This window comes from Pelecanus crispus, chromosome 6 (assembly GCF_030463565.1).
Source record: "Pelecanus crispus isolate bPelCri1 chromosome 6, bPelCri1.pri, whole genome shotgun sequence".
NCBI classification, from domain to species: Eukaryota; Metazoa; Chordata; class Aves; order Pelecaniformes; family Pelecanidae; genus Pelecanus; species Pelecanus crispus.
This window is the reverse complement of record NC_134648.1, coordinates 16,423,673-16,449,361: the sequence shown is the minus strand read 5'-3', so window position 1 is coordinate 16,449,361 and position 25,689 is coordinate 16,423,673. Positions and strand designations below refer to the sequence as shown.

General features: G+C 36.1%; 1 protein-coding gene across 4 annotated transcripts in view; it reads left to right on the top strand.

The window, feature by feature from the left end:
• Nucleotides 1-1,633: 1,633 nt before the first annotated feature.
• The window catches only part of PIK3C2A (phosphatidylinositol-4-phosphate 3-kinase catalytic subunit type 2 alpha), a 40,114-nt gene continuing 16,058 nt past the window's right edge, over nt 1,634-25,689 (top strand). The window contains exons 1-13 of one of the 4 annotated variants that reach the window (XM_075713362.1): nt 1,634-2,749; nt 3,611-3,620; nt 8,642-8,748; nt 10,461-10,618; nt 13,655-13,775; nt 14,444-14,555; nt 15,157-15,236; nt 15,332-15,395; nt 17,999-18,142; nt 20,327-20,369; nt 20,456-20,669; nt 20,753-20,875; nt 22,474-22,641. In XM_075713362.1, coding sequence (XP_075569477.1) covers nt 1,665-2,749; nt 3,611-3,620; nt 8,642-8,748; nt 10,461-10,618; nt 13,655-13,775; nt 14,444-14,555; nt 15,157-15,236; nt 15,332-15,395; nt 17,999-18,142; nt 20,327-20,369; nt 20,456-20,669; nt 20,753-20,875; nt 22,474-22,641 — 2,429 coding nt within the window. In that variant the 5' untranslated portion in view covers nt 1,634-1,664. Of the gene's footprint in view, nt 2,772-3,610; nt 3,621-8,641; nt 8,749-10,460; nt 10,619-13,654; nt 13,776-14,443; nt 14,556-15,156; nt 15,237-15,331; nt 15,396-17,998; nt 18,143-20,326; nt 20,370-20,455; nt 20,670-20,752; nt 20,876-22,473; nt 22,642-25,689 lie in introns of all 4 variants that reach the window. The other 3 variants (XM_075713360.1, XM_075713361.1, XM_075713363.1) reach the window with 3 other exon arrangements.

The following is a 25,689-nucleotide window of genomic DNA, read 5'->3' as shown; positions in this document are numbered from 1 at the left end:
CTTAAGACTTTATTCCCCAGGACTTTAGTTGTGTGGCTTTCAGGGTTTTATAACTTTGTTAGTCTGTCACTGTTTCAGTCTTTCTGAAGACACCCTCTTTCATTTAAATCTTGTCTTGGTACCTGTAACATCAGTTCTGGTTTAATTTTGCTTTGTGAGGGGTTTCACCTGAACGTGTTTTCAGACTTAGCTGAAATGTAGAGTCTCTTATAAAGATGTCTGTCCTTTACAATATAAGCCACTGAAATGAAGTAGATAAAACAAAAGCTTGGCCAGAGTCTTAAAGAATTTAAAGAATCTGTTAGAAATCTGTTAAGAATCTTGCTGTCTCTGTGGCGAGTCCACAGAAGTACAGTCAGTTTGTTTAAAGCACATATCTCTGGTCTGATTCAAGGAAGAAAAAAATCTAATGGGTATGAATAGCAAGGGAACATAAAGACAGACTTTTTGAGTTATATGTGTTATTTGCTGCAGAGAACTCTCTTAGTTTGTAATTGTTGCATGACTTAAACCCATGATGATTTACATCTAAAGGCTCATCTAGTTCTGTGAAACTGTGTTTTAATGAGGATTGCTGTTTATGTAACTCTCCTAGCAGAAACTCGTTATTCATGATTTTTATCTTGCTACTTGATATGCATACTAGCTGTTGCTGGAAGACATCTTATCTCCTGGACTCAACTCTAACCTGTCTGTGTATAAAAGCTGTAGAATAAAGTAGAAAGAATATTGAAAAAGTACATAGTTCTTGTGGTAATCTCCTGTACGATGATTTTAAGAAAGTGTCATAGATACTGTGGTGAATATGGCAAGTTGTATAATAGTACTGAACACAAGATCGGAACTGGAGAAATGTAAGATGTCGTTTTCCTGGTAGTGGCCTTAAGCAAAAGTGACCTTTCAGAGTTTCTTCCCTTACATAGTAGTGAGTGACGTTTCCTTTAAGGGGCTGTTAAAGGGATTACTTAATGAGAAGCTGTACTTAAATAGCTTATTTTGCTTGTCCAAGAAATAGCATTTCATAAGCGTTATTTCTCTTGTGAAGAGGGTGAAGTACAATGATATTTTTCCAAAGGAAGGGAAGGTCCTTCAGCATCGTTACGATGATCATAATTATGGTACAGCAGTTTGACTGACCTGTATTTTTTTTAATATATTGAAGTAAACTGGAAGTCCTCTTGATAATGTGCTTTATCAATGCTGATATTTGTGTAGTCTTTAGAACGATTTCTGCTTCTGAGATTGAACCTGGCTAAGTGTGCAGAATTGTTCAAATCTGAAAACAGTTAGATACTTGAAGGTACCTTTTCTGTGTCTTAGGTTTAATAATGCAAAAAGAAACCAAGTACTTACTCTACCTACTGGTAAGTACTAGTAAGAAAAATAAATGGATCTCACATAATTGAAAGACTATGAATTTAATTGTGTGGCTTCGCTTTTTAAGTTTGACTCAAAAAAAAAAAAAATTGGTTTCTTATGATTTTAATGTCCTGGGTTTCTGAAGGACATGTGCAGCCTTGTCAGTTGGTGATGTATGACTTAGTAGTTCTCCACATATGATTTCTTTTATGCATTTAATGTTTCATTTCCTTTTCAGATCTGCTAAATCTATTCCAAAGCCAAGGGCGGACAACCAGTGCAAAGGAAGTGTTGCTTCTTTTTAAATGGACATCTGCTCTTGCGGGATGGCCCAGATATCCAGTAGCAATGGATTTAAACAGCGCTCCTCACCTTCTTTGGCAGCCGCCAGGTCAAAAGATGTGGACAAAGAAGAGGCGTTGCAGATGGAAGCTGAGGCATTAGCTAAGATGCAGAAAGAAAGAGGTGTGGCTGGTAATAAACAAACTTTTAATTCTTTAAGCAGCACCAGACAAAAAGCACAGGCTCATAGCAAACAGGACCATGATCTCATGGTGTTTCCAGAGTCTGATGCCAAGAGCATGGAAGATAAACTAAGTACCATTGACATAGAGAAGCTTACTCATGCTGAACTAGAGAAACTGCTGCTAGATGACAGTTTTGAATCTAGTAAAGTACGTACGTTACCAGTGAGTCCTATTTTGAGCCCATCTGTGTCTTCGCAATTTTACCTTGGACCTATGGGTCAGAGAAGACAGTGGATGTCTGGGATACCAGCACCTGTGACATGCCCTTTACCTCCTATTTACCCCTCAGCTTCTTACACGAAACAGACTGGTGTATTTCAAAATGGATTCCATCCAAACATGTCCTCCTGTTACTCTAGAGAACCTATTTATCTTGGTCTTCCAAGGCAGTCGCAATACATTTCATACCCATTGGCAGCTACTACACCTTTCCATCCACAAGGAAGCCTACCTATATATCCTCCAGTACTTACACCAGAAATGGCGAAAGTATTTGACAAAATTGCAAGCACTTCAGAATTTCTGAAAAATGGGAAGTCAAGCACGGATTTAGAAGTGACTGCTATAAAGTCTGCAGTTTCTGACTTACCAGCCTCAGAAAGCTGCAGTGATGTTAGTAAATTTGATTGGTTAGATTTGGATCCCCTAAGTAAACCAAAAGTGGATAGTGTGGAGACTTTAAATAAGGCAGAGAATGATGGAGAGAGGGCTTCAGGTATGACTGCTGAAGATCCATGGGATGCTGTGCTGTTAGAAGAAAAGCTGTTAGTAACTTGTCATCTGGAAAGAAAAGTTAATGGGAAATCTGGAGCAACAGTTACAAGGAGCCAGTCCTTAAACATGCGAACAACTCAACTTGCAAAGTTACAGGGCCAAACATCACAGGTATGTAATCAGTATTTTTAAAATGCAGTATAATAGTAAAGATTAGTCGCAGTATTTAAAGGCACTTTAAGGTCTGGATTTGTTTGTTAAATATTACTTGGCTTGAGCGGTGTCCAAATGATGTGATGTTACTGGCGTATGTATGTATTGTATTGGTGATATTCAGAAAATCGAACAGTACTACTAAACTAAATCCCGAAGTAACTCTGGCCTTGTGTAATCTTTCCACATTTACTGAGGAAATTGTTGTTTTTCAACACACTTCAAAAAGAAATGGAAATAATCTTTAGAACAAGTATTTAAATCATATTGATAACTATTTAAATTAATGAGCAATTCACATGATACTACAAAATAAAAAGATGGTGAGTTAGGCACTGAAAGCTTTATTTGAGCACACTTATCTCAGACTTTGAAAATACAATTTTTTTGCCTTCTATATGAACATGTCAGCTTTTTAAAAAAAAAAAAAAATCGGGTAGAATAGAAAGGTGGCATATTCAAAACTCTTCTCTGCTCTCCCAGTATTGCTTGCAGTCTTTCACAGGACCACTATAATTCCCTTTTGTAGGTGGAAATCTTTTCTTCCGTGCAGGAATGCTAGAGAGATTGTAACCAAACCTTTTGTTTATACTGTCCTGGAAGGTGGGATGCCCATTGGGTCAGAAACCCTGTACTTCTGTTCTGGAAGGAGGAAAACCATCTTTGTGTGATGTTACTTTTATCAGGCAGGGCAAAAGGGTGATTTCTGCTCTGGGATCAGGATCACTTTCATCAAAATTTCAAGACAAGGATGGCAACAGAGGCTTTAGTTATGACAGTCATCTTCTTGGACACAGAGCACATGCAGTTTGTATCAAAACTAAACAGTACAGCAGATGATCAATACTGTAGCAATCTCATCTGGTTAATTATGCCCCCATAAGTGCATTCTACCCTTTTCCAAGTCCAGTAAATGACTGTAGATTATTTAACTTTTCCTATCTTTTAAAATTCGTTCTGTGATAATCCCATCTTAAAACAAGACATTATGTTTTAAAATATTAGTCACCTCACTAGAAAGGGAATATGAATACTATTGTATCTTAATTTTTTGGGAGAGAGAGTACAGAGGCTGAAGGAGAGGTCTTCAGGGGAGAAGTCAACACCCTGGCAAGGGTGATAATGGCAGGAAAAATCATACTTGTAGAAACTGGTTAGAGGCAGGGGAGTAAAAGATTTGTTTGCCTTGGAGACTTTGGGTTGCAGCTGTTTTGAATCTTATGTATTGTCTTTCTAGGTGTTTTTAATCGGCTAGGGACATGCCATGAAAAACAACTGTTATCAGTCAAGGCTATTTTCCAAATTGCTCCTTAATTCTTCTCTCTCCCCTGCAAACCCTGGGAGGTTTTTTCCTCAGAAAAAGGAATAGACTTTGGCTTAAAGGGCTAGATTTCCACTGAAGTGAAATTTTTGGCCCCCCATTTGAAGGATTTCCTGTTTTTTGTGGGCTAGTTGTTAGTATTCTGGCAAAAGTTTAATAGAAGGCCAATGGAGAAGGACCAAAAAAAACCCCTAAACAAAAAAAAAAAAAAACCCTTTACCTCTTCTTAAGGGATTGCATTTTTAACATTACATGTGTGAAGATCTTGGGTCTAACTTAATTTTATTTTTTCCACTTGCTGTTGAGCTGTGATGTGTGAGCTCAGTTATTTCCTAGTATTTGAAGAGGCATGTAAATTTGGGGTCTACAGCAGTTTGCTTCTTCAGTTTGTCATGTTATCTAGTGATGTGTTTGTCGGTTTTCTGGTGATGTTTGGTTGGTTGTAATGTAACTGTTGACTGGAATAGCTAGGCTATATTGGATCAGTGCTTCTGAGGTGTTGTCTGGAGGAAGTAATATTTGACTGTTGCTGAATGAAATCAGTTTTTATAAATCCCAGAGGTTTTTTCAAGAATGCAGTATTTAAAAGGGTCTTTCCTGTTCATTAGGTCTGATCCCATGCTGTTTGCAGATCACGTGTTAACTGATTCATGAAATGCTCAAGCTCTGCCTTCATATGTGACATTTTCCTCCTACTACTTTTGATTTAAAGGCTGTTCTAGACCCTCACTGTCCTCATCAGTCATCTGATTTTCAGCAGAAATGCATTCATAACTAGCTCTTAGCAAATGTTCTTAACAGGATGGAACAGCAGGTATTTAAGATAAAGAACCTTTCTGATATTCACCTCAGCATGTTATAAAGAGACAGTGACTTTCTGTCAGCTTTCATTGCAAGCTCTGTGTGATAGCTTCTCTTTCCTGTCACTTAATTTTGAAGATGGCTTATGAGAATTTGTGTTCTCTGAGAGCACAGTGTATCATGTGCCTTGTACAGTGGCATGAATAAACCCTCATGACAGCTAGGGGCATCCTGCTTGATTCATTTTTATTGCATTTGCTTTTTTTATGATGGCATCACAACAACACATACTGATCCTGTAGTCAATTAATATATCTGATTTTCTTAAGCCACCATCTTTTTCAAACAAATTCTTAGTCTACTATAGACTTCTGCAGTGAATGCCCAATTGAAGGTTTGAGATTTACATTCCACTTGTGTTCTTCCAGTCTGTGGTTAACTAGTTTTGGCATAATACTCCAGTTCTAAAATGTATTATAAAGTTAGCTGATGATACAAGACTGTAAATTATCAGCAGGTGTGTTTCTGCTGCTTGTGCTAAGTTGCTAAAGAAGATAATAAATAAATCTAAAAATGAGTCTCCCAAACGGATATCTTTTCAATGTAACCTGTGGCTTTTGCTTTATCTTTTGCCCATCCCATGCTGCTACTTTATTTTCTAGTTTAAATAATTTTCCATCTAGTATAGTAGGAAGCAGAGTTATTTAGCCTCAAATATTTTTGGCAGCTCTCTTGTATTTTATCCCATTTACGTCCAGGTATGTATTTCCTTCAAAGTACATTCTGAAGTCTTGCATCCTAACCAGTCTGGATCATTTTTTCCCCTGATTAACTCATCGTCTCACTGCTCCTTAAAGCTATTAGTAAAAATTTCTAGTCATATATTTTGATTCTATCACATTTAATCCCTTGAATCAATAGATTGCTTTGAGTTTTGCTTCATATTTGATGAATATCTATATATTCAGTATTCCACTTTTAAATACTTCAGTGTTGGTTGCTCTCCTTTCTGAAAGCAGAGGAAAAATCATCATTTTGTCCTATTTTAAGTGTTGTCTTCTCCACGAGCTGAAGTCTTGTGGCTTTATATACTCATGGGATTTAATTTAACTTGACTTTTGGTAATTTACTGGGTTTTGGGTTTGTTTTTTATTGTTAAGAGTAATTGTATTTGCAGACCACTTCTATTTTTGCCGGCTGTGCTGATATGAACCATTTATCTACTTTGGCCTGAAGTTCTTTCTTACAAGTTATTTCCTGTTTGACTGACAGCTTTTGCACCTCCTGGATTTGCTCATCTGGAAGTCAAAGAAATTCAAATCCTTCTTGTTACTCAAAACCTTCATCATCTGAGTCCAGTGGATTTTAAGTAGATTTCTTAGTTTATCAGAGCTTGTCCTCCTGAAGTTATCTTCTACATGTGATCAAAACTTAATATTGAAATTCAACTAAAAAAGCAAGGAGGTATTCAGTGTGCTTAATTTTCTGCCAGCAGGTAATTTCCAGCAATACATTATTTGAATTAACATTAGGTTTCTCTGCTTAGCCAAACGTGACCCTGAGGTCAACTATGGGTAACCAAAGAAACTTTTTTTCTTTGCTCATTACATTAGAATTTATTGTTTACCCTCTTTAAGCTTATATGTGTAGAAATGCCTTGTTCCCTTAACTTCTTTGAATTTAACAGTGGAATAACCTGCAAATTTTGCTGTAAATAACTAAAAAATGTCACATAGTGGCATGAAGTGGCAATGGTGCATCACTGGTGTGACTTTATTTTAAGTAATCCCCATGTGTATTGCTTTTATACTCTGGTTAGAGTTGCAAAGTGCTTTCAGTGCTTATTTGTAGTATTACTTAACTTCTTTCAAAAGAGTTCTTAATTGGAGAAAATTTAATGTTTGTACAGCTAGCTTCTTGATTTGAAATGATTGAGTATTGTGTTGCGTGTAGACTAGCTGTTAGTTGAGTCTTTATCAAAGGTGTTTACCTTTCACTTGGTATGTTAACTTCCTGGTTCCTTGTATGATTTTGTTTGTTTTGTTACTGTGTAATTGCTTGAATACATGTACTAGATACAATTGTACAGGTTTGTCAGCAGGTCTTGCGCAGTGGCCTGGAAGTATTTTTATGTGATAGAACTTGTCTGGGATGTTAGAATGGAAGTACCTTTTTAAACTTAAGGTATTACACATACTCCTGAATCTCATTCCAGGTTTTGTGACTTTACAGCTTCCTGCTCTAATTGCTTCCCATGGTATGGCTAATCCCCAATTATATAGAATTTATCCTTCTGAACTGATCGATGTTCATGAAACCAATATTTTAGCTGAAATAACTAGGTTTAAATGCAATTCAAGTGGCAATTACGGGTTGCATATATTATCCCTTCTAAGTTTGTTATACTGCTTAAACAAGTTAATTTGAGCAAAAAAAGTTCTAAAAGGAAAAGACCTCACAGTCCCTAGCTTTGCATGTTACAGATTTGACCCCTTTTCTGAGACAGTCTAATTTGACTATATTGTCTGACATGCTCTAATGAAATTAGATGCTCAGCTAACTTTGTCAGCTAATAATAAATAACCTACATACTAGTCAAGTAGTTACTCACTATTCCAAGTATGAATAAATTGTGATGATTTTCAGAAAAACTGTAGTGCAGTCTGGTCTTTTGGTCGTGTCCCGTCCGTGTCCTGTCCCCGTCCCCCCATGTCCCCACCCCCACCCCCCCACCCCATCCCGGACTTCTCAGTGGATTAAATGTTTCTATAAGCGTTGTAAAAGCTCTGGATGTAAAATGTAACTGGTCAGAAGGCTTTACCCTCTGTGTGCAATGAGCCTAGGTTAGACATGAGCAAACTCTTCAAGATCAATTTATTCCAGGGAGTATCTGGCTGGAGTTTCATGAGTGCTGCAGGCTGGTGGTGGCTGTGAGACCACAGGTGACTGAGTTCCACCTCTTGTTCCAGCTGCTCTCTGCTGTTTGCTTACACTAACGTTTGTACGGCTGTATTGTGAATTAGATCAGAAACAGATATGGATTAAAAACTGCTGCAGTTTTGTTTGGATTTTTTTTTTTAAAGTTTATTAGATTTTTGTTGTTTGAAATTGCAGTTCTCTTCTTAGCAATTGTTTTTTAGAATGGATACTTCAAAGATTGTGGTTTACATTTTTGGGAGCTGGCAGGTGCATATGGCATAAGGGATTAAAATAGCAGTAATGTGATACCATGAGATTAGTTTTGAGTTTAATGTTCTGAATGCTACTTCCTTCCAGTGCACAATTTATCTTTTCCTGCTTTGTAGGACAAGGTAGCCATGGGCAGAACTGATTTGTAATGGTTCTTTCTGGGACTGTACTGAAGGCTGAATTGCAGAAGTGGAGGACAAAAACATTTGTCTGTCTTCCTCCTCTGGTTCAGCAAAATCTAGCCAAATTCTAATGCAGCAGCTCACTGCTGAGAGCTCAGGAACTGTTATGCTTACAACTTCATCTTAACTGAGAATGATGCTGTCAACTGAATTGCCTTCTGTAAAGGAGACACTGGTCCAGTGATCTTTACTTTTCAACTTAGTAATGATATACATTTTATAGAAGTGACATAAAACTAATAGTAAACCTTAGATTCCTGAAAATCTATCATCTACACATGGCTTTGGCTATAGGAATATGTTTGCAGCTATTTAAATATTGTATTATCTTTGAGTTGCAGAAAGACAATGGGACCACTGGCATGCTGACAGAAAATGTGCTTCTCCAAGAAATTGAAGGGCAGAATCAAGAACTGTCAGCTTTTTCTCAAGCAGTTACGAAGTAAGAAATTACTGAACACAAATTAGCTTTCAGAAGGAAAAAAAAAAGCTAAATAACTCATTTTCAGTTAGGTTGACAGGGCCAGTCCTATGTTTTTTGCTTGATGGGTAGATTTCAATATGTGTCCTTTTTCCCTTTACTTATCCCAGTTTTTCCTGGTTTTGTCTTGTTTTTTCAAGAATGCAACAGAATTGTTAAGGTGTTCATTAGTAAGGTTTTTGAATTATCATATCTCCTCTTTATTCTTTTGGTCCTATGACTTTCTTCTCACTCTTTTTTTTTATAATACTTTTTTAATCTTCAAACTATTTTTCTGTATTTCCATATATCTGTATCTCCTGTATATTTTTAATACAATTTCTTTTGAAAGAATTTGAAGACTTTTTTTCTTAGTTGGTGCACCTCACTAAATCCTGTCACTCAGCGGCTTTCTAACCGTTTTCTAATGGCTTGCTTTGCTCTCATTTTTATTGCTTCCACAACTGGAAATCCATAACAAATAAAACCTTCAAACTTGTTCCTGCTTTGATCAGGTGGTGAAGTTTCTTAAAGGGCATACCAAAGAAGATGGGACTTGATAATCCAGAATGCTCCTTCTATATTTTTTTCATTTGTTTACTGCCACAATTAATGAGATTATTCTCTTTTTTTGCTTTCTTCCTAGAGAAGACAAACTAGGAGTCTTGCTTTTTTTTCCTCTCAAGATCAAAATCCAAGAACTAATGGGGGAAATAGAGATCTTTATCTGAGGGATAACAGCTGCTTCTTAAAACAGGAATGTTTATGAAATGAAAAGCAAACTCCGTAAAACCAGTGAGAAGTCCTATACTGGTGAAGCTTACTGCTGAATAAGAAAAAACTCACATAAAATAGGCTTATTGCAACAGTTACTAGTTAAATCTAATTGTTGCACTTTCTTTCAAGACCCAGTGCTTAAAATGCTGATGGAGTTTTGACTGGACAACTCTTTCTAGAGGGGTTCCTTCCCCCCTATCCCATTCATGCTATTGTCAGAAATCAAGATGATTAAATAGATGACCATTATAGATGAGTCCTGTTCTTAATCTCCTATAATATTACTTTAATGTTGGCAGAAGGTTAAGGTTAAATTATTTTATCTATGTTAAATAGCGGAAGATACAAAGCAGCTATCAAAGTACTGTCTATACATTACTAGGTGAATGTTTTATGCCATTTGTGTCTTAAAGAAAAGCCTTTCCCTTAATTTAGGCCTCTTAACTTCTACAACTTGGAATAACTACCTTCTGCATAATACCTAAGTTCAGATTAGACTTCCAGAAATTAAAACATGTAACATTTTGTGATGTTTTGTACATAAAAGAAATTACCCTTTTTTTAAACAAAGGCATTTAGTAAATGCCATGGATTAGCTGTTTTAAAACTGTTGTAGAGCTTTGCTTCTACAGAAGCTGGATATGTCCTATAAGTATTGAGGTATTAAATATTTTAAGCTATATGGAAAACCTGCCTAATTATAAGCTAGGGTTTTTTTTTCCCTTCTGACTACTACTTGTATAATGATTGTGGGCAGTGTCTGTTGAGAGTAGAAAAATTAAATGGTGTTTTGTATATACAATTTAGGTAACGAAAAAGGTAGCCTTTACTGTTCTGGCTTGTGATTATTACTGTGGTTTTTTTTCTTTACTCTTATTTATCCATTGCAATTTTTCATAAACCTTCTCTACTTTCAGATTGAGGACCAAGTTTCCTTATGGTAATCAGCAAACAAATCCAGGCTTTGTGCTGAGTCCAATCATGCTGCAAAGAAATATAAGTGGGGAGAGTGCCAGTATCAAGGTTTCTATAGAAATCGAAGAATTCCAGCAACCAGTAACTTTTACATGTGATGGTATGTTTCTGCTTTTTAAATTGGAGTTTGCTTGTAAGTCTTAGAATGGTGGGTTAAGACTGTACACTCTAAGCCAATTGCTTTCAGTTTTTGTAATCACTGGGTCTCGGGTGCATGCATTGCTTGTGGGAAATGTGGAAAAGATAACTGAAGAAAGAACCTAATTCTGGGTCAGTACCTCCATCGGAAAATATTTAGAAGCTGAAAAAGTGAAACTTTTTTTTTCTAAAGGGAAAGCCAAGCAAACCAGAAGCACTACTCTATCTAGGGCTGGGAATGTTAAAACAGTTTTTCAAGAGTTTGACCTACTTTATGGTAATTGAGGAGATGATGACGCCAGGACTGAGATTCTTAGCTTTTAATTTAATTTTTTATTTTGACACTCTAACATGTGTTTAGATAGCCTGCAAGAGTTTATTTAAAAATTCAGATAAATTGCTTTTGGGAAATAAGAATAAACACTGAAATTATCTATTATTTGACTTCAGTATATGCTTATGAACCCAAACGTTAAAATAATAGTGTCATGATGTGCCACAACTGTCTGGTCCAGTTTTATGGATAACCAGGAATATTAGTTTGGGGTGGAACTCTTAGGTTTGCCTTGTTCTTGTACATAAATTCATATTCTCTGTGCGGTCAAGACCGTACAACGTGTTTGTATTAAAGGCTGTAACTCTGGGTGCTGTCAACTTCTGGCAGTTCTTGGTGATAAAATAACTGATAATAAATTACCTCAGGAGCAACTTAGTTTTTTAGCCTCTATACTGCTGTAGTCTCTTAGCCCTTGTGAGGGTTCCCATTCGCAGACCGTGTCACCTGGTAGTGGATCTATGCTGCGGTGTTTTTTTTATCGTCTGGTTCTCTGTGACAGTGTAGATGCTTTAGAGTTGGTTGCTCTCAAAAGATATGAAGTTGCTCTATTACTCACTGAAATTAGCTGCTCTATTGGAAAACAAGCTCTCAGTGCATAAGTGTTTTCATTCTATATTAATTTGCTGGGCCTTATAGTTATTCTGCTGTGATCTAATACTCTTTTGTTAAGAAATGGGGTGGACTGTAAGCGTAGCCTAGGAAGGGTTTCTGCTCTTAATCCTTAAAATTACAGTTTCCTAATATTATAGGCTTAATTCTTCCTATAAAAGGCCTTGGTAGCGTAACTAAGATGTTACAGCTTCAGCCCTTTATTTCTAGAAGTTTTGTGAATACCTTGGAATGTTTTGCATTCTAGTCCCACATATCTTATTCTTTGTGCTTTCTGCTCTCTTCCTGATGCTGAAACTAATCGCAGTTAAACTACTTGTCTTCCACAGTTAGTGAAAGATGGGTATCTGTAGCTCATATGTGGCTAGTAATAGGTGTATTTATTCTCTTCCTTTAATTCCTTCTGTTCTTGGTCAAAATTGTTGCATACTTCAGCATCCTAATGCTAGAACTACTTTAATATGGCTCTGCTCAGAAGGAATTGCAGCCTTCCAGTGGTCTGACAACACAATGTGCAGAAAGGACCCAGGAGGGAAAGATTAACTTTAGAGCTTATTTGGGTATATCTATTTATTTTGCATTTGTTTATTGGACTTTACATGGAAGTACAAGTCTACCTGAGCAATCATTGCTTGTCAGCAAGAAATTAATGTTTTTCAATAAGATGAAGGGCAGGAAAAAGATGGTAACATTATCTTTGCATTACTCCACTAGGCTTTGCAGGACTGGCAGACCTTTGCCAATGCAGCCTGTGACTATAGCCTATAAACTATTACTACATCTTTTTTCTCTATCAGCCACCACATTCTCTGCTGAAGGTAGTACAGCAGTTTCATTCTAGGTAAATAAGTCTTAATAATGAGTTAAATAGTGTTTCTGGATTCATACTTGTTACCATTCTTTGTTCTTGAATTCCACATACTCATTCTTCTTATGCTATCAAATACCTCTGTGTCTGTAATAATGACTTATCTGTTAATGAGATGAAGCACTTGTGTTATCTTGTGGAAAATAACGTTGTGGCATTAACTCTCTGTATCCACCATAGCAATAACATTTCTTTCTTTAAAAAAAAAAAAAAGGGGGGGGGGGGGGGGAAATTAGGAAAGTCCCTGGAGGCGGGGGAAAACCACTTTGAAGGTACTGATGAAAAAAATAAATTCTCATACAGTGGGTTTTTTACAGAATTGAGGCACTTAGTGACATTGTTTGCAGCTGATTTAAAGGAGAAGATCAGAAACTAGGTAGGGGAGGGGTAGAGAGCATTTTGTACTTAAAACATTTGTGGTGTTAAAATGTATCTATGTATTTTTTTGTCAGTAACAGCTGGTGGCTGTGGGGGAATGGATTTTGGGTTTGACTGGGATTATTTTGCTCTGTAGTTGCTGGATGGAAGAGTAAGACTGTTTTCAAAAAAAAAAAAAAAGGCATTTGGAGCCTGATGTGAAAGTACTGGTAGTTAAGAGTTGCTTTTTGCAAAGGCTTGGTGATGCTTCCGAGATCTGATCTGTACAATGTGGAAACTGCCCTAGACAAATGGAAAGGAAAAAGGACTTTCAGTAGGATTTGCCTCTGCTACAGCTGATACTCACTTCCTCAAAAGCAGAACAAATAGGGAAGTTCCATCTCCAACGCTTCAGATAATGATTTTTAAACTTTAAGCAGCTCTGGGATCACTTGCCTATTTGAAGTCCTTGCTAAATAAGACAAATTTATAATAAAAAAAAATGCTATCCTTATATAAAAGCACCTGGAAAACAGACTGCAGACTGGTTTTGTACTTTTGGTCAAGTGACTACACTGTATCCTAATTTAAAAAGGATTTATTGATTTCTTAAACTACAGGCAGGTTTTATAAGATGCCTTTCTTTGCAGGGGAAAAAAAGTGAAGATCTCAAACTATGAAATTTAGGAGATTATAGAAGCATAAGAGTCTTTCCTACAAGTATAAAAATAAATTTTATTAAATAACTACAATTTGTGAGTGAACAATGCTTAATATCACTTGCTATAGATTTATATTTAACTTTCAGATGTAATTTCTTTAAACAGTGAGTTCCCCTGTTGAGCTTATAATAATGCAGGCACTTTGCTGGGTGCATGATGATTTGAATGAAGTGGACATTGGCAGCTATATCCTGAAAGTCTGTGGCCAAGAAGAAGTTTTACAGAAGTAAGCAAACTCTTTTTAATTAATATTTAACTTCACTCTTTTTTTTTATGGTACACTTACTGGAAAGTATGTCTTTAACGATTAAATGTGTGAAAGCAGAAATCTTAAACGTAGAAAAACACTTTGCACAAAGATCAGAAGTCTTTAGAATTGCTCTGGGACACAGCAAAGTAAGGTTCTCAACAGCTTCCTAGAAATCCGTTCTAATCTGCCATCAGTTGTGTTGAACACAAACAGTTTTTTTAGATGCAGGTTTCTAGAGCATTTCTGTAGATGTATATTGTAGTTTTCAGCTGTTCTTCAAATCCCAGCAGCCACGAAAAAAAATCTGCTGATGATTTCTAATAATCTGAAATAATCTATGGGGTGGTTTGTTTGGGTTTTTTCTTCAAAACTCATGGTTTACAAATCCCCGTTAGTTTTCTGGGTTAGAATATTTGGTTTCATTGTTGGCCACAGTAGTTAAGAGCTTTAGCAAAAGTATAGGTATCTGTAATAGTATCCTAAAATTTCTGCAGAAGTAAAAATCAGATCAAGAAGTATGGTGTGGAGGTTGATTCACAATTTCCTTATGAGCTAACAGGTTGCCTTAAATATTCTATGTGAGTTTTTTTTTTGAAAAGCACTGCGTATTTTTGGTGTAACTATAGCTTTCTTTTGTTTAACAGTAAACACTGCGTAGGAAGTCATGAATATATTCAGAACTGTCGGAAGTGGGATACAGAAATCAAACTGCAGCTCTTGACCCATAGTGTAATATGTAAAGATCTGGCACGAACAGTAAGTACCTCCTAAACTGCAGCAGCAATATAAATCGTCAAGAGGTTGGGAGTTTGCATCAGAGTTGATGGATCTGAGATGTAACCTTTTTGTGTGATTAACAAATTAGTATGTCTCCTTGGTGTTGGGAATTATATTCTGTTATACTAAGAGGAAATGAAATACATACTGAACTTTTGCAAGGCAAATAAAATAAATATGGATAATCTCTCTTACTAGACCAAGTACTATAGCTGGAAAAAGTATGCAAGCATTTGGACTACACTTGAGGCCTGAAAGAGAAGCAACAAATTTCAGAGTTAAATAAAAGTTGAGAACAGTTTTTAAGTTTAACTAGACATGTATCAGACTATCAAAGAGGAAGGGAGGAATATTTGATATCTGCATAGTTAGGCACTTGATTGCTGCTTCTTCCTTCTTCCCCCTGTCCCAATGTATGCATGTTTCATAGGCTAATAATTAGTTATTTCTTTTCCCCTTTGAAGAGATCACCTTATCTTTCCCCTTCTACTCCACAGGTATTAGTAATAAAACTTCTAAAACAGTATTACAAATTATAGAAAGGTGAAAAATGGACTTAATATCTAATATTTTATTGCAGGAAGATGATGACAGAACGCCCATACATCTAACCAAACACCTCTATAAAGTAGAAAAGCCTTTCAGAGAACCTGTTGTAAGGTAATGTTGTGTGGTTATTGTAGTAATCAAGCCCACTGCTGAATTTCTGACCAAGGTTATGTTATGTTGTGTTCAATAATTACTATTTCTTGCAGGTCTTCTATTGAAGAGCTTCTTGATGTGTATCACAAGCAAGTTAATATCGCTCTTAAAAATGAGGTAAGGGCATAGCAAATTATTGCTGAACAGAAGTAGCATGAGAAAGTTTACTAATGAGATAGTTGGAAGAAAGACTTGCGGGTGTTCTTGGGGAAACTGAAATCTGAATAATCTGTCAAAGGTAAATTTGGAATGATGGATTTTTAGATTGCTTTTCCTCTTTTTCCTAGCTTTTCTTGCAAACTAATTATTACCCAATTGTCACAACTAGAAATTTATCTTACAAATCCTGGGGTGCAAAATAACCTTCTCCTCAAAAATGATGGAAGAGATTAATTTAGGGGAATAGGGAAAAAGTCTGAATTCTGAGTATGTCAGTTGTTGTCAGCCATGAATGATATATCGGTAACGGATAAAAACCTTCACAAAAGTGAGCAGTAATAGTTGTGTACAATGGGAGTTATAACTGAAGCATGTTTGGAATGTACAAGTAAGTTCTATGCAAAGTGTAGCAACATCTTATTCTGCAGTATTGGATTAATTCAAAATACTGTCAAAACCATTGTCTATTCCTGTGTATGATAGGTAGCTTAAAACAGCTTGCATGTGGAGTAGTTTGGAGTAATTTCCCAAATGCAAAAGCTAGCTGAAGATAACCTGTTTTACTAATTTCTTAGAGGAGAAGCTTAGTTTAACTCCTGAGAGTAATGTAACTTGGAGACTTAAATTCTTAAACGTTAGATAACTGTGTTTCTTAAACAGTTTTGATAAGAACAGTCTTGAAATGAATTACTTACAGTACTTCTCATTTCCACTATGTTTGCCTCTCCAGGAATGCAGGTCTGAACAAGCTGACATCCACTGTTTATATATTCCCTCAATGTTGTTTAGTTCTCTTGAATTTCATGTTCTCAAGGGTAGCTTTGAACACAGTCTTTTTGTAGAAGAGTGAGATGTTACTGCTCCTTGATATGGTGGTGGTTTTGTTGCTTTGTTCTTGCAGCTGCTTTAGCTTGCTTATTTAACTGTGGTTTCACAGGCTGAGGTGAGGAATGCAAAACATCTTAATTCAGACTTACGTTCTACTCTTTCTACAGTCTTTTTGAGGATGGGAGATGTAGCTTGTAGGTGATGATGATTAGGTCCAAATATCAGCAGTTGTTGCATTTGAAATTTTTTACTTCCTGAAGTGAATTTGTGTACATATTCCATAGCTGAAGCTTGCTAATCAAAGTGAAACAGAGTAAAGTAATCCATAAATAACTTGTTTGTAGCCTTTGATTTCACATCAGGGGACACTTTAAAAGTTAGCTATTGTCTTTTTATTTAGATTAATTTGAGAGCCTGTAAGGAAAATAGCAGTGGAAATTTTGCTTTTCATGTGCCAGAACACATCTTCAGAGTGTTAGCTTTGAAAGTATGGCTTAAATATTTACAATGTCTTCTGACTTCTATGGTTATTTTCTTACCAGGACAAAGTTAATTGTTGCCAGATAACTCCCAATCCCCAAACTTCTTGATTCAAATGGCTTCTTTGCCAACCATTTGTAGGAAGGTCATGAGAATATGTCAAGGGTTGGGGGGGTTAGGAATCAGTTTACATCTTACCAAGAGGATATTACACTAATCTCTGTTATTTAGTGCTCATAAGTGATTGTGAAAGAAACCTATACATTAAGCCTTTAAAAAGTAAACAGTTATTTTGAAACAAATTCTACAAAGCAAACTTGCCCTCTACAGCTACCTGAAAGGAGGTTGTAGTGAGGTGGATATTGGTCTCTTCTCCTAAGTAGTTAGCGATAGAACAAGAGGAACTGGGCTCAAGCTGTGCCAGGGGAGGTTTAGATTGGATATTAGGGAAAAATTTCTTCACGGAAAGGGTAGTCAAGCATTGGAACAGGCTGCCCAGAGAGGTGGTGGAGTCACCATCCCTGGAAGCGTTCAAAAAAACGGGTAGATGTGGCACTTTGGGACATGGTTTAGTCTAGTCTGCCCTTGATTGGTTTAGTGTGGACTTGGTAGTGTAGGTTAATGGTTGGACTGGATGATCTTAAAGGTCTTTTCCAACCTAAATGATTCTATGATTCTGTGAAATGTTTTCACTTCATACATGTGTTCTTTAAAATTGGATGAAGACTTTGCTTATATTAAAAAACAAAACCCAAGAAACCTAGGATTATTTAGATTTAAATTAAGTGACTTTTCTTCTATTTGAAGAGACGAAAGGGAATATTAGGAGCATCTCAACTTTGTCTTAAGCAGCCTACCAGCATTTTCATTCTCTGATAAGAAGCTGATCTGTTCCTTTCAAAAAAGATTCCTGTTAAGTATACAATCCTCCTTCCTTTCCTTCTCCAAGATGACAGTTTCCAATTGCTTCATCTGGAAGAACCTTTTAAGTTAAACAATACGTAAGGCAAAAATTGCAGCAAACTGTTTTCAGAAGTGCATTAAAGAGAAGTAAAAAAGATAAAGTTCCATTATGGAAGCTATACTGAGGCTTTTGTTTAATCAAATTTTTACACTGCAGTTTAATGTAATTGAGATATGTATCTCATAATCAAATTTTCTTGGCAATTCATTCTTTAAAAAAAAAATTAAAGCAATACTGGTTTTCACAATTGTGATCAGATCAATCTGTTCTTTCATACATTCCTTATTAGAACCAGCATAAAGCAGTAGATCACGTAATTAAGATTGTCAGAAAAATCTGTTATACATTGGATTGTGTGGAGACTCCCGCAATAACAGAATCGGTAAAGAAGCTAAGGAGAGCTGTTAATCTTCCAAGGACTAAAAATGCCGAGGTAAACTTTCACACTATAAATTGCATTCTGAGGTATGCTTTTTAACACTGATAAATACTATTTCATAAGTTTTGGTAGTTGCAAATACCAGCAACAATTCAGTCAGGGTTATGGGTTTTTTAATTATTTTACCTGATATCTTCCATTTATTTTGCTGTTAATGCATTAGTCGCTTGCTCTTGGAAGCCTTTCCTGTTCTAAGTAGTGACTCTTTTAAAACTAGTTTTAGAATACTGTTTTCTGGTTCTGTAACTATGGACTTGTGTCACAGTAGATGCTACTAAATCTGACTGAAGGGAAGCTGACAGCTAGCTTATGCAGTCTAAAATCAATGCAATTATGCTAAAAGGAGGAATTCACATCATGCATTTTCTGTGTAGTATTTATGTGAAAAGCAATAGCATCTTAAAACTCTAACAGTTTGTGCTCCCGCATTCCTGAGCATATGGACAAAAATAAAAATCTCTTAAATAGCACAGATTTTGATGATAAAACTGCCTTACAATGAACAGGTTACTTGAGCAGAGTTGGTCTCAAGTCATGTTGTCAAAAACAGCCATTAAATGTAGAAGCATGCAAATAAAAAAGCTAAATAGTCTTGTAATGCCGTTTCTGTTGTCCTGCTGCCTTATTAGAGTGGCGATTCATGTGCTGTTCTATTTCCTTTTGGCTTCATCAATTCAATGATATATTTGTAATACTGAGCAGAAGTCTTGCAAAATGCATGGACCAAATATAGTTGTCACAACAACTAAAATTCTTGCAGGGAAATGCAGAAGACATATTAAGAAAACTTAGTGAAATACAGGGTGTCAAATATTTCTTCAGTGTTTGCTTTTTGATAGGAGAAAGATGTAGAAATAATTAGATTACAGTGTTAAAATAACTTCTAAAAATAATGCTATCCCAGTACAATTTGAAACAGGTACCTTTTTTAATCGGTAAACCCCTGCAATTCTCTTGTGATGAACATTACTGTTTAAGCCAATGTGTGTGAAGGCGTATAGGATTGCTTTCAGAAACAAAATATCTGTAAAGATTGGAGCCAGTGGCATCTAAACCTTATGTAAGATATTGGGGTTTTTAATTTTTTTTTTAAAGTAGTTAAAACAGTAGATTGTCAAGTAGAAAATCACATGTATAGTGGTGTTTCAAGTTTGGCATGCTGTCATCCAAAAGTACTTGGACTACTTGACAAGTATGATGGAAACATACAGCAGTTTTTCTGAAAGGGGAAAATGATGTGATTTTTATATCCCCTTCCCCCCCCCCCCCCCCCCCCCCCCAAGTTTCTACATGTTTTTTTATAAGAATGTGAAGGTTTTTGGTAGCTAAAACTTCATGTTGACAAGATGGTCCATTAATACACTAAAAGTATAAGGAGAGCTTTCATTCTTCTGCAGCAGTTGTAGCAAGCTTCTTAGACTTCGAAGTATTAGGAATTCACTGGGTTTTGTTTTTAAATAACAACTTAGTTTTCATTAAAAGTTTTAGTTTTATTAGAAGTTGAATTTGGCATGGAAACCCTTCCTTATTAGAAGGGAGTAAATTGCCATGATTTGTTTGTTACCTTCTGGCTTCAACAGTGTCCTTGTTGAGACTAGACATTGCTGTAATACTGTATCATGTTTAGACTTCCAGTTTAGCAGACCCAGAAGCAAACACAGCAGATACTATGAAGTGATAGTACTTGCTGTTCAGTTTTCTCAGTTATTTAATGTTTTTTTTATTCAGTAAACTTATAGTAACTCTGCCTGCAAAAGATACCGTAACAAATGCCACAAACAAAACAGCTGTTCAGACTTAAATTACTGGGTAATAGAGCTAACAGCTTCTGCTTTCATCCATAACAGCCCTGACTGAATCTTAACTCTACTCAAGAGAAGTTAGAGTATCCTGAGCAATAATCCAATGTACTGTGTCTTTTAAGAGTTCATAAGGGTGTAAAAGTAGTTGTGACTTGACAAAACATGAGCTTTTGAACTTGATGAATTGTTGCTGCATGATATGGAAATTGTGATGCTGTCAGTTAACTCTTGAGGAACTTGTAAAAAGATGTGTTAAATAAACCCAAATATGCACCTAATTCAGATGTTTCATAATTTCTGTATAAGATACTTAAAAGCAATTGAAAATTAATATGGGTTTCTTGGTATTGAAATTTGCTCTAACTTTACTGTGTAGGTATCCTTAAAATGCGGTGATGATGCTAGCAAGAGCTCATGTGGTGAGTAAAGTTCTTCGGTTTTATTAAAAACTGCATTCAGGTGGCTGTTTTAGGAAGATATGCATTAAAGGTGAATTATAATTTAGGTTCACTGCAGCCTGAAAACCCTCTGAAAATGAGTATAGACCAGTTAACAAGAGCAGTTGAGGCTCTCCTGCGACTCCACATGAATTCATGTAGCAGTTCTGCACCACTTTCTCCAAAAGATAGTAAGAGTACTAAGGAAGCATGGACTGCCACAGAACATCTCCAGTTCACAATATTTGCTGCACATGGAATTTCTCCTAGTTGGGTATCAAAGTGAGTAATTTATTAACTGTAAAATTCATCTGTGTATAGATTTTTGTTGTTGTTGTTTAATTTACTTTCTTTTCCTTGTCCAGTTATGAAAAATACTACTTGATTTGTTCTCTGACCCATAATGGAAAAGATCTATTTAAACCTGTTCAGTCCAAGAAGGTTGGCACATACAAGAACTTCTTCTACTTGATTAAATGGGATGAACTGTAAGTGACTTTAGCATGTTAAAACTCAATAAATATATTTTAGCTAGCTGCGGAATACAGTCATTCAAGGAACTCTTGCTTCTGACTCCATGTGAAGTGTTGAAAGAACAATGTGTGAGACTTACTGACCAAAATCAGAAATATTTTTCCAAATGGTATTTCACGATTCATTTTAAAAGTGGGAATGGAAATGCTGGACAAGTGTCCTGTGCTAATGTGTTTGTAGCATACAATTATAAGGAGTTGAAAGGTCATAGCATTCCTTGTAGTGGGGAAAGCTTGTGCTGCTTAAAGAAGGATGAATAAAGCTTGCTTATAAGCAGTACTCAAATTATGTAAATGGAGATGAAAAGGAACTCACTTGCATTAATGCTGAATCATTTTTTGTTCCAAATACATTGTCACAACAACTTTGTATCTGAATTTAAACATCTAATTTAGGATTATTTCTATAAGGAGAGCAGCTGCATAAGTGCTTAAGAGTATCTGTCTATAGCTGATGAGAATGTCTGGTTTGAACTACTAAACTTCAGTTTTTCTTTATGGGGCAGGGGAAGAATGTAGAAAGGAAGAAGGAAGGGCATGCAGAGAAGAAATAAGGAGAAATAAGGCAGGTGATACCTGATAACTGACAGGGGAAAATATTTTTTTCATTATCCATGCACAGCTTACTCTTTTTCCACTTAATAGTTATCAGGCAGCCTGTCATAACTGGAGCTTCAGCTGAGCTCCATGTTCCCCTTAAAAGGTCAGAGATTGACCCTGAGGAATATCCTGAAAGTCTACAGTGACAGATTGTATCAGACCAGGTATGAGAGCTTCAGGTTCTAGAATACCTGCCTTCAGAGAGTACTCCAACTACCTTTTCTCCCTGATGATGCAAGGGATTAATTGTCAATCATTTGCTAACAAGTACTAGTGTATTACAGTGAAACATGTGTTAGATTGCTTATAAGCTGCTTAATATTGTTGTAGAGTTTTATAGTATAACTGGCTTAGTAACACACTGTGATAACTTTTATAATGATATTCTGGCATGTTACAGAAAATAAAACTTAAAGAACATTTTAAGCAATAAAAACAGTGTAAACAAAAGCCTGAGTTTGAATTACTCAGTGAGGTGTATACTCCTCATCTGCTTTCTTTATGGGTGCTGATTTCGTACCATTTGAATTTAGCTTTCAGTAGTTCTTAATAAATTCTTTCATTTGGATGGGAAACTGTTGACAGCTGACTCTAAATCTGAGAGATTAGGAGGTGGCTAACATGGAATTGCGTGTGTCCTTGTAGTGAGCGCAGTGGGAAGACTGGTTATGCTGGACAGTGTGGTTCTTTGTAAAGAATGTGATTTAATAGACAAAGATTAAAAAGGGTTGTCCCAAATCCAGCTACAGTGCAGAAGTGTAATGTAGCAGGTTTTGCAAACTATTGGTATGGGAGATAAAGTGGAGTGAAATATAATTGTACGGAAATGTAACGCTTGTTCTTCAATGTTAATTAACTTTTTGAAAGCAAGAGGCATCAACGGGTTATATGGATAAGCCTGTAACTAATAACTCTGTCCTGACTGACTTATTTTTCATACTTTTATTTTACAGAATAATTTTCCCCATCCAGATTTCACAGCTGCCTTTGGAATCAGTCTTATGTCTGACTTTGTTTGGAATCCTAAATCAAAGTAGTGGGAGTTCTCCTGACTCAAACAAGCAGAGAAAGGGCCCAGAAATTTTGGGTCAGGTTTCTCTACCTCTTTTTGATTTTAGGCGGTAAGTATTCAAAATATGGGTAAGATTATGAATATGACTTACTCTATATAAAGCTTACTCCACTCCCATAACTAGAGAAACTGCTTCTCTGCCACTGAATGTAGTAGGCCATGATGAAGGTAAGAATCATAAACTATATTGTTATGGAAATAATACCTTCAATTAAATAGAGTACAAAACATGGTCCTGTGTTTTATTTCTATCTAACTGGCTGAAAAAACTTAACCTGCTGGAGAAAGTTGAATCTTGTTTGGATGAAAGCGCTTTTATTTGCAGGAAATCTTCATAGTAATGTGGGTCAAAAGAAGTCACGTTAGTACCAACTGTTTGTAAGTATGCAGCAGTTGAGTGTGTAAGCATAACTCAAGCTGTCCTTTGAGGAATCCACTGACATTCAAGTGTTGCCCTGTAAGTCCTATGCAGTTAAAGTATCTGCAGGTGTTGCTGTCTACTGAATTGCTAGCCTCCTTCTACTGAAGGAGTATGGTCTTGGTAGGTGCATTTCATGAGTTCTAATATCTGATTAGAAGATCTGAAAATACATTATATGGACTAGAGACAGTTCAGTCAGTATTCACATATATTTTAGCAGATGAAGTCTAAACAGCCCGTTCTCAGCTGATTCATGAGCCATGGTGATAGAGGTTGCAACTTGTAAAACAAAGTGTTTGCAGGAAGCCTTGGATTCAGCGGGAGTAGTGTCTAGTGCAATACAAAACATAATCCTGACAGCAGATAAACAATGTGCTATGCTTCCGTCATCTTACTGGGAAAGAACCACTTTTTGCCTTAAAACTGTCTCAAGATAGGAAAGAATAGCTCTTATCTTCACCCAGTCCTGTTTGTAGAGCAAAATATGGTGATGGCTTAAATTTTTAGAAATAAAAGACCTTTAATTTAAGGTCTGAAGAATTTCTAAGTACTGTTATTCTTTAGAGGCATCTTTGCCTTGGCTGCAAAATATTCAGTGATGCATGTTTCATAAGTTTACATATGCAAGAGCCAAACTGGAGAATTTGGGATATATTGATTTTTTTTTTCTTTAATCGTTTTAAAAATTCCTAAATCTGATTATAGGGTGGTAATATATAAGCCAGCAAGATAATCAAAATACTGTTTTAAAATTTAGATAGATTTTAAAATACAGGTGTATTTTCATAGGTAGGAAAAAAGCCATTTTTTCTGTCAACCTGTTGCTGAGTAACAGAAATCCCAGGATATTCTGAAATTATTCCTTTTGTTTTGGAGCTGGATTTATTTTAAAAAATTAAAATAAAGGGATAATTACCAACTGTGTTAAACTTACGACATATTTCTACTTTGAACTGGCCTTCCTTCAAGTACAGCTGATGGATCCTGTTATATCTTTTTCACTAAGAATGAAAAGCCTGCTGTAACTTTCCTCAGTTAAGTGTTCCTGGATTTGTTCAAGCTGACTTGTCCTTGAAACTTTCATTACGAAGTGTATTCCAAAACTCTTATCACTTTGGGAGCTATTCAGTGAAACATTAACCAATAGACTTGAATCACGGATGCCAGAATTAGGCATGATGTTGCAGAAGTGATCACACCATTGCAAAATAGCTTCATGATTTACGCTTAAGCCTTCCTATTTATATGTGCTTCTGACTTCTAGGTTTTACTGGAAGCTTAAGTTGTTTACTTGTCAACTAAGGCTGCAGAAAGACAACCAACTCTTTCCTGGACCATTACTTCTATGTATTGCTTATGTCTGTTCAATGTGGCTTGCATCCTCTTGTTCTAGATACAGCTCTACTTGTTCCACTTGACCTTTTGTATGGTGACAATTCCAACAGCTTGGGGGTGCTTAAGAGTTTAGGCTTTTCTGCATTGCAAAGATGGCCCACAGCTGCTTTCAGTCACCACTGAAACTTCAATTTCTTTTCATAAATGATGCTTATTTCAGCCTTTTGTTTAAATGCTGCATTTCAGTCTCCTATCTAAATGCCACATTTCACAGTATTTGATTGAAAGCACAGCTTTTTTTATTTGAATTGCAAATTTATGTTGTCTTTATGCTGCATGGTGTTCTTATAGTACATAGTTTGGGGAGAAAACTATTTTCTGTTTATGCAGAGCACTATAACAGGATGTGTTAGCACCAGGGTTTACTGAATGGTTTGTATATGGCAGCTGTAGAGATGCTAGTGGTCTAATCTACTTGCAGTCTACATAAATTAAATCCAGACCTAGGTAACTAAAGATACTAGCCAAATATTCCGGTTACAGTTGAGAATTGCATCAATAGCAGGCGGGAGTTAAAACTTGTAGCTAACTAAAATATAAGAAGAATAAAAGGTCATATATATGTTTTAGAAGAATCCATAGTCGAGTTAAAATCCCTTCAGATGAAGTGCGTGTGGAGTGCCTTAAAATATCTTTACTTGTGAATGAGACAGAAGGCTGTGGCAAGTATATTAAACTAGAGAATTATTAAAAAGAACAAGCTGTTCATTTATGCTTTAGTGGCATGATTTAGTAATTTTAATTGGTGTCATAAGCTCCCAGTTAATGAATATTTACATATAAAGAACTGTTCTTTCTTTGAAACACATATAAACCCCGAAACATCTTTCAAAATATACTGAAGGCTTGGCCTGCAAGCAGTCTTTTGAGACTATTTTGATTTTTAAAGACTGATAGCCGTTTTCTGTGCCTAACACTCAGCACTTAACTGATTTATGAAGTATCCTCAGTTATGCCTTACGACACTTGGAAACAGTATTAATATTGGGAATAAACTGGCAAATACAAATGTTATCTGATACGCGCTTGCAGAATCTAGTAATGTGGAAAGTCCAGGCAACTGGCAATGTCTGTAATATTCATATGCCTATGGGTTTTTGCTGAGAGGGTAAGGAGGTGCATGTGTTCAGTTTATTCCTCAGATGCAAAAGTATTTTCTCCCTTAAGAAATAGGGAGCACTTAAATTAACTGGGTCAGCTGTGTCAGCACTGAACTTTTTCCTCTGCCTTTTCTACCCAGAAGTTGTGTGCAGCGTTTTCAAGGACTTAAAATGCAGAAGA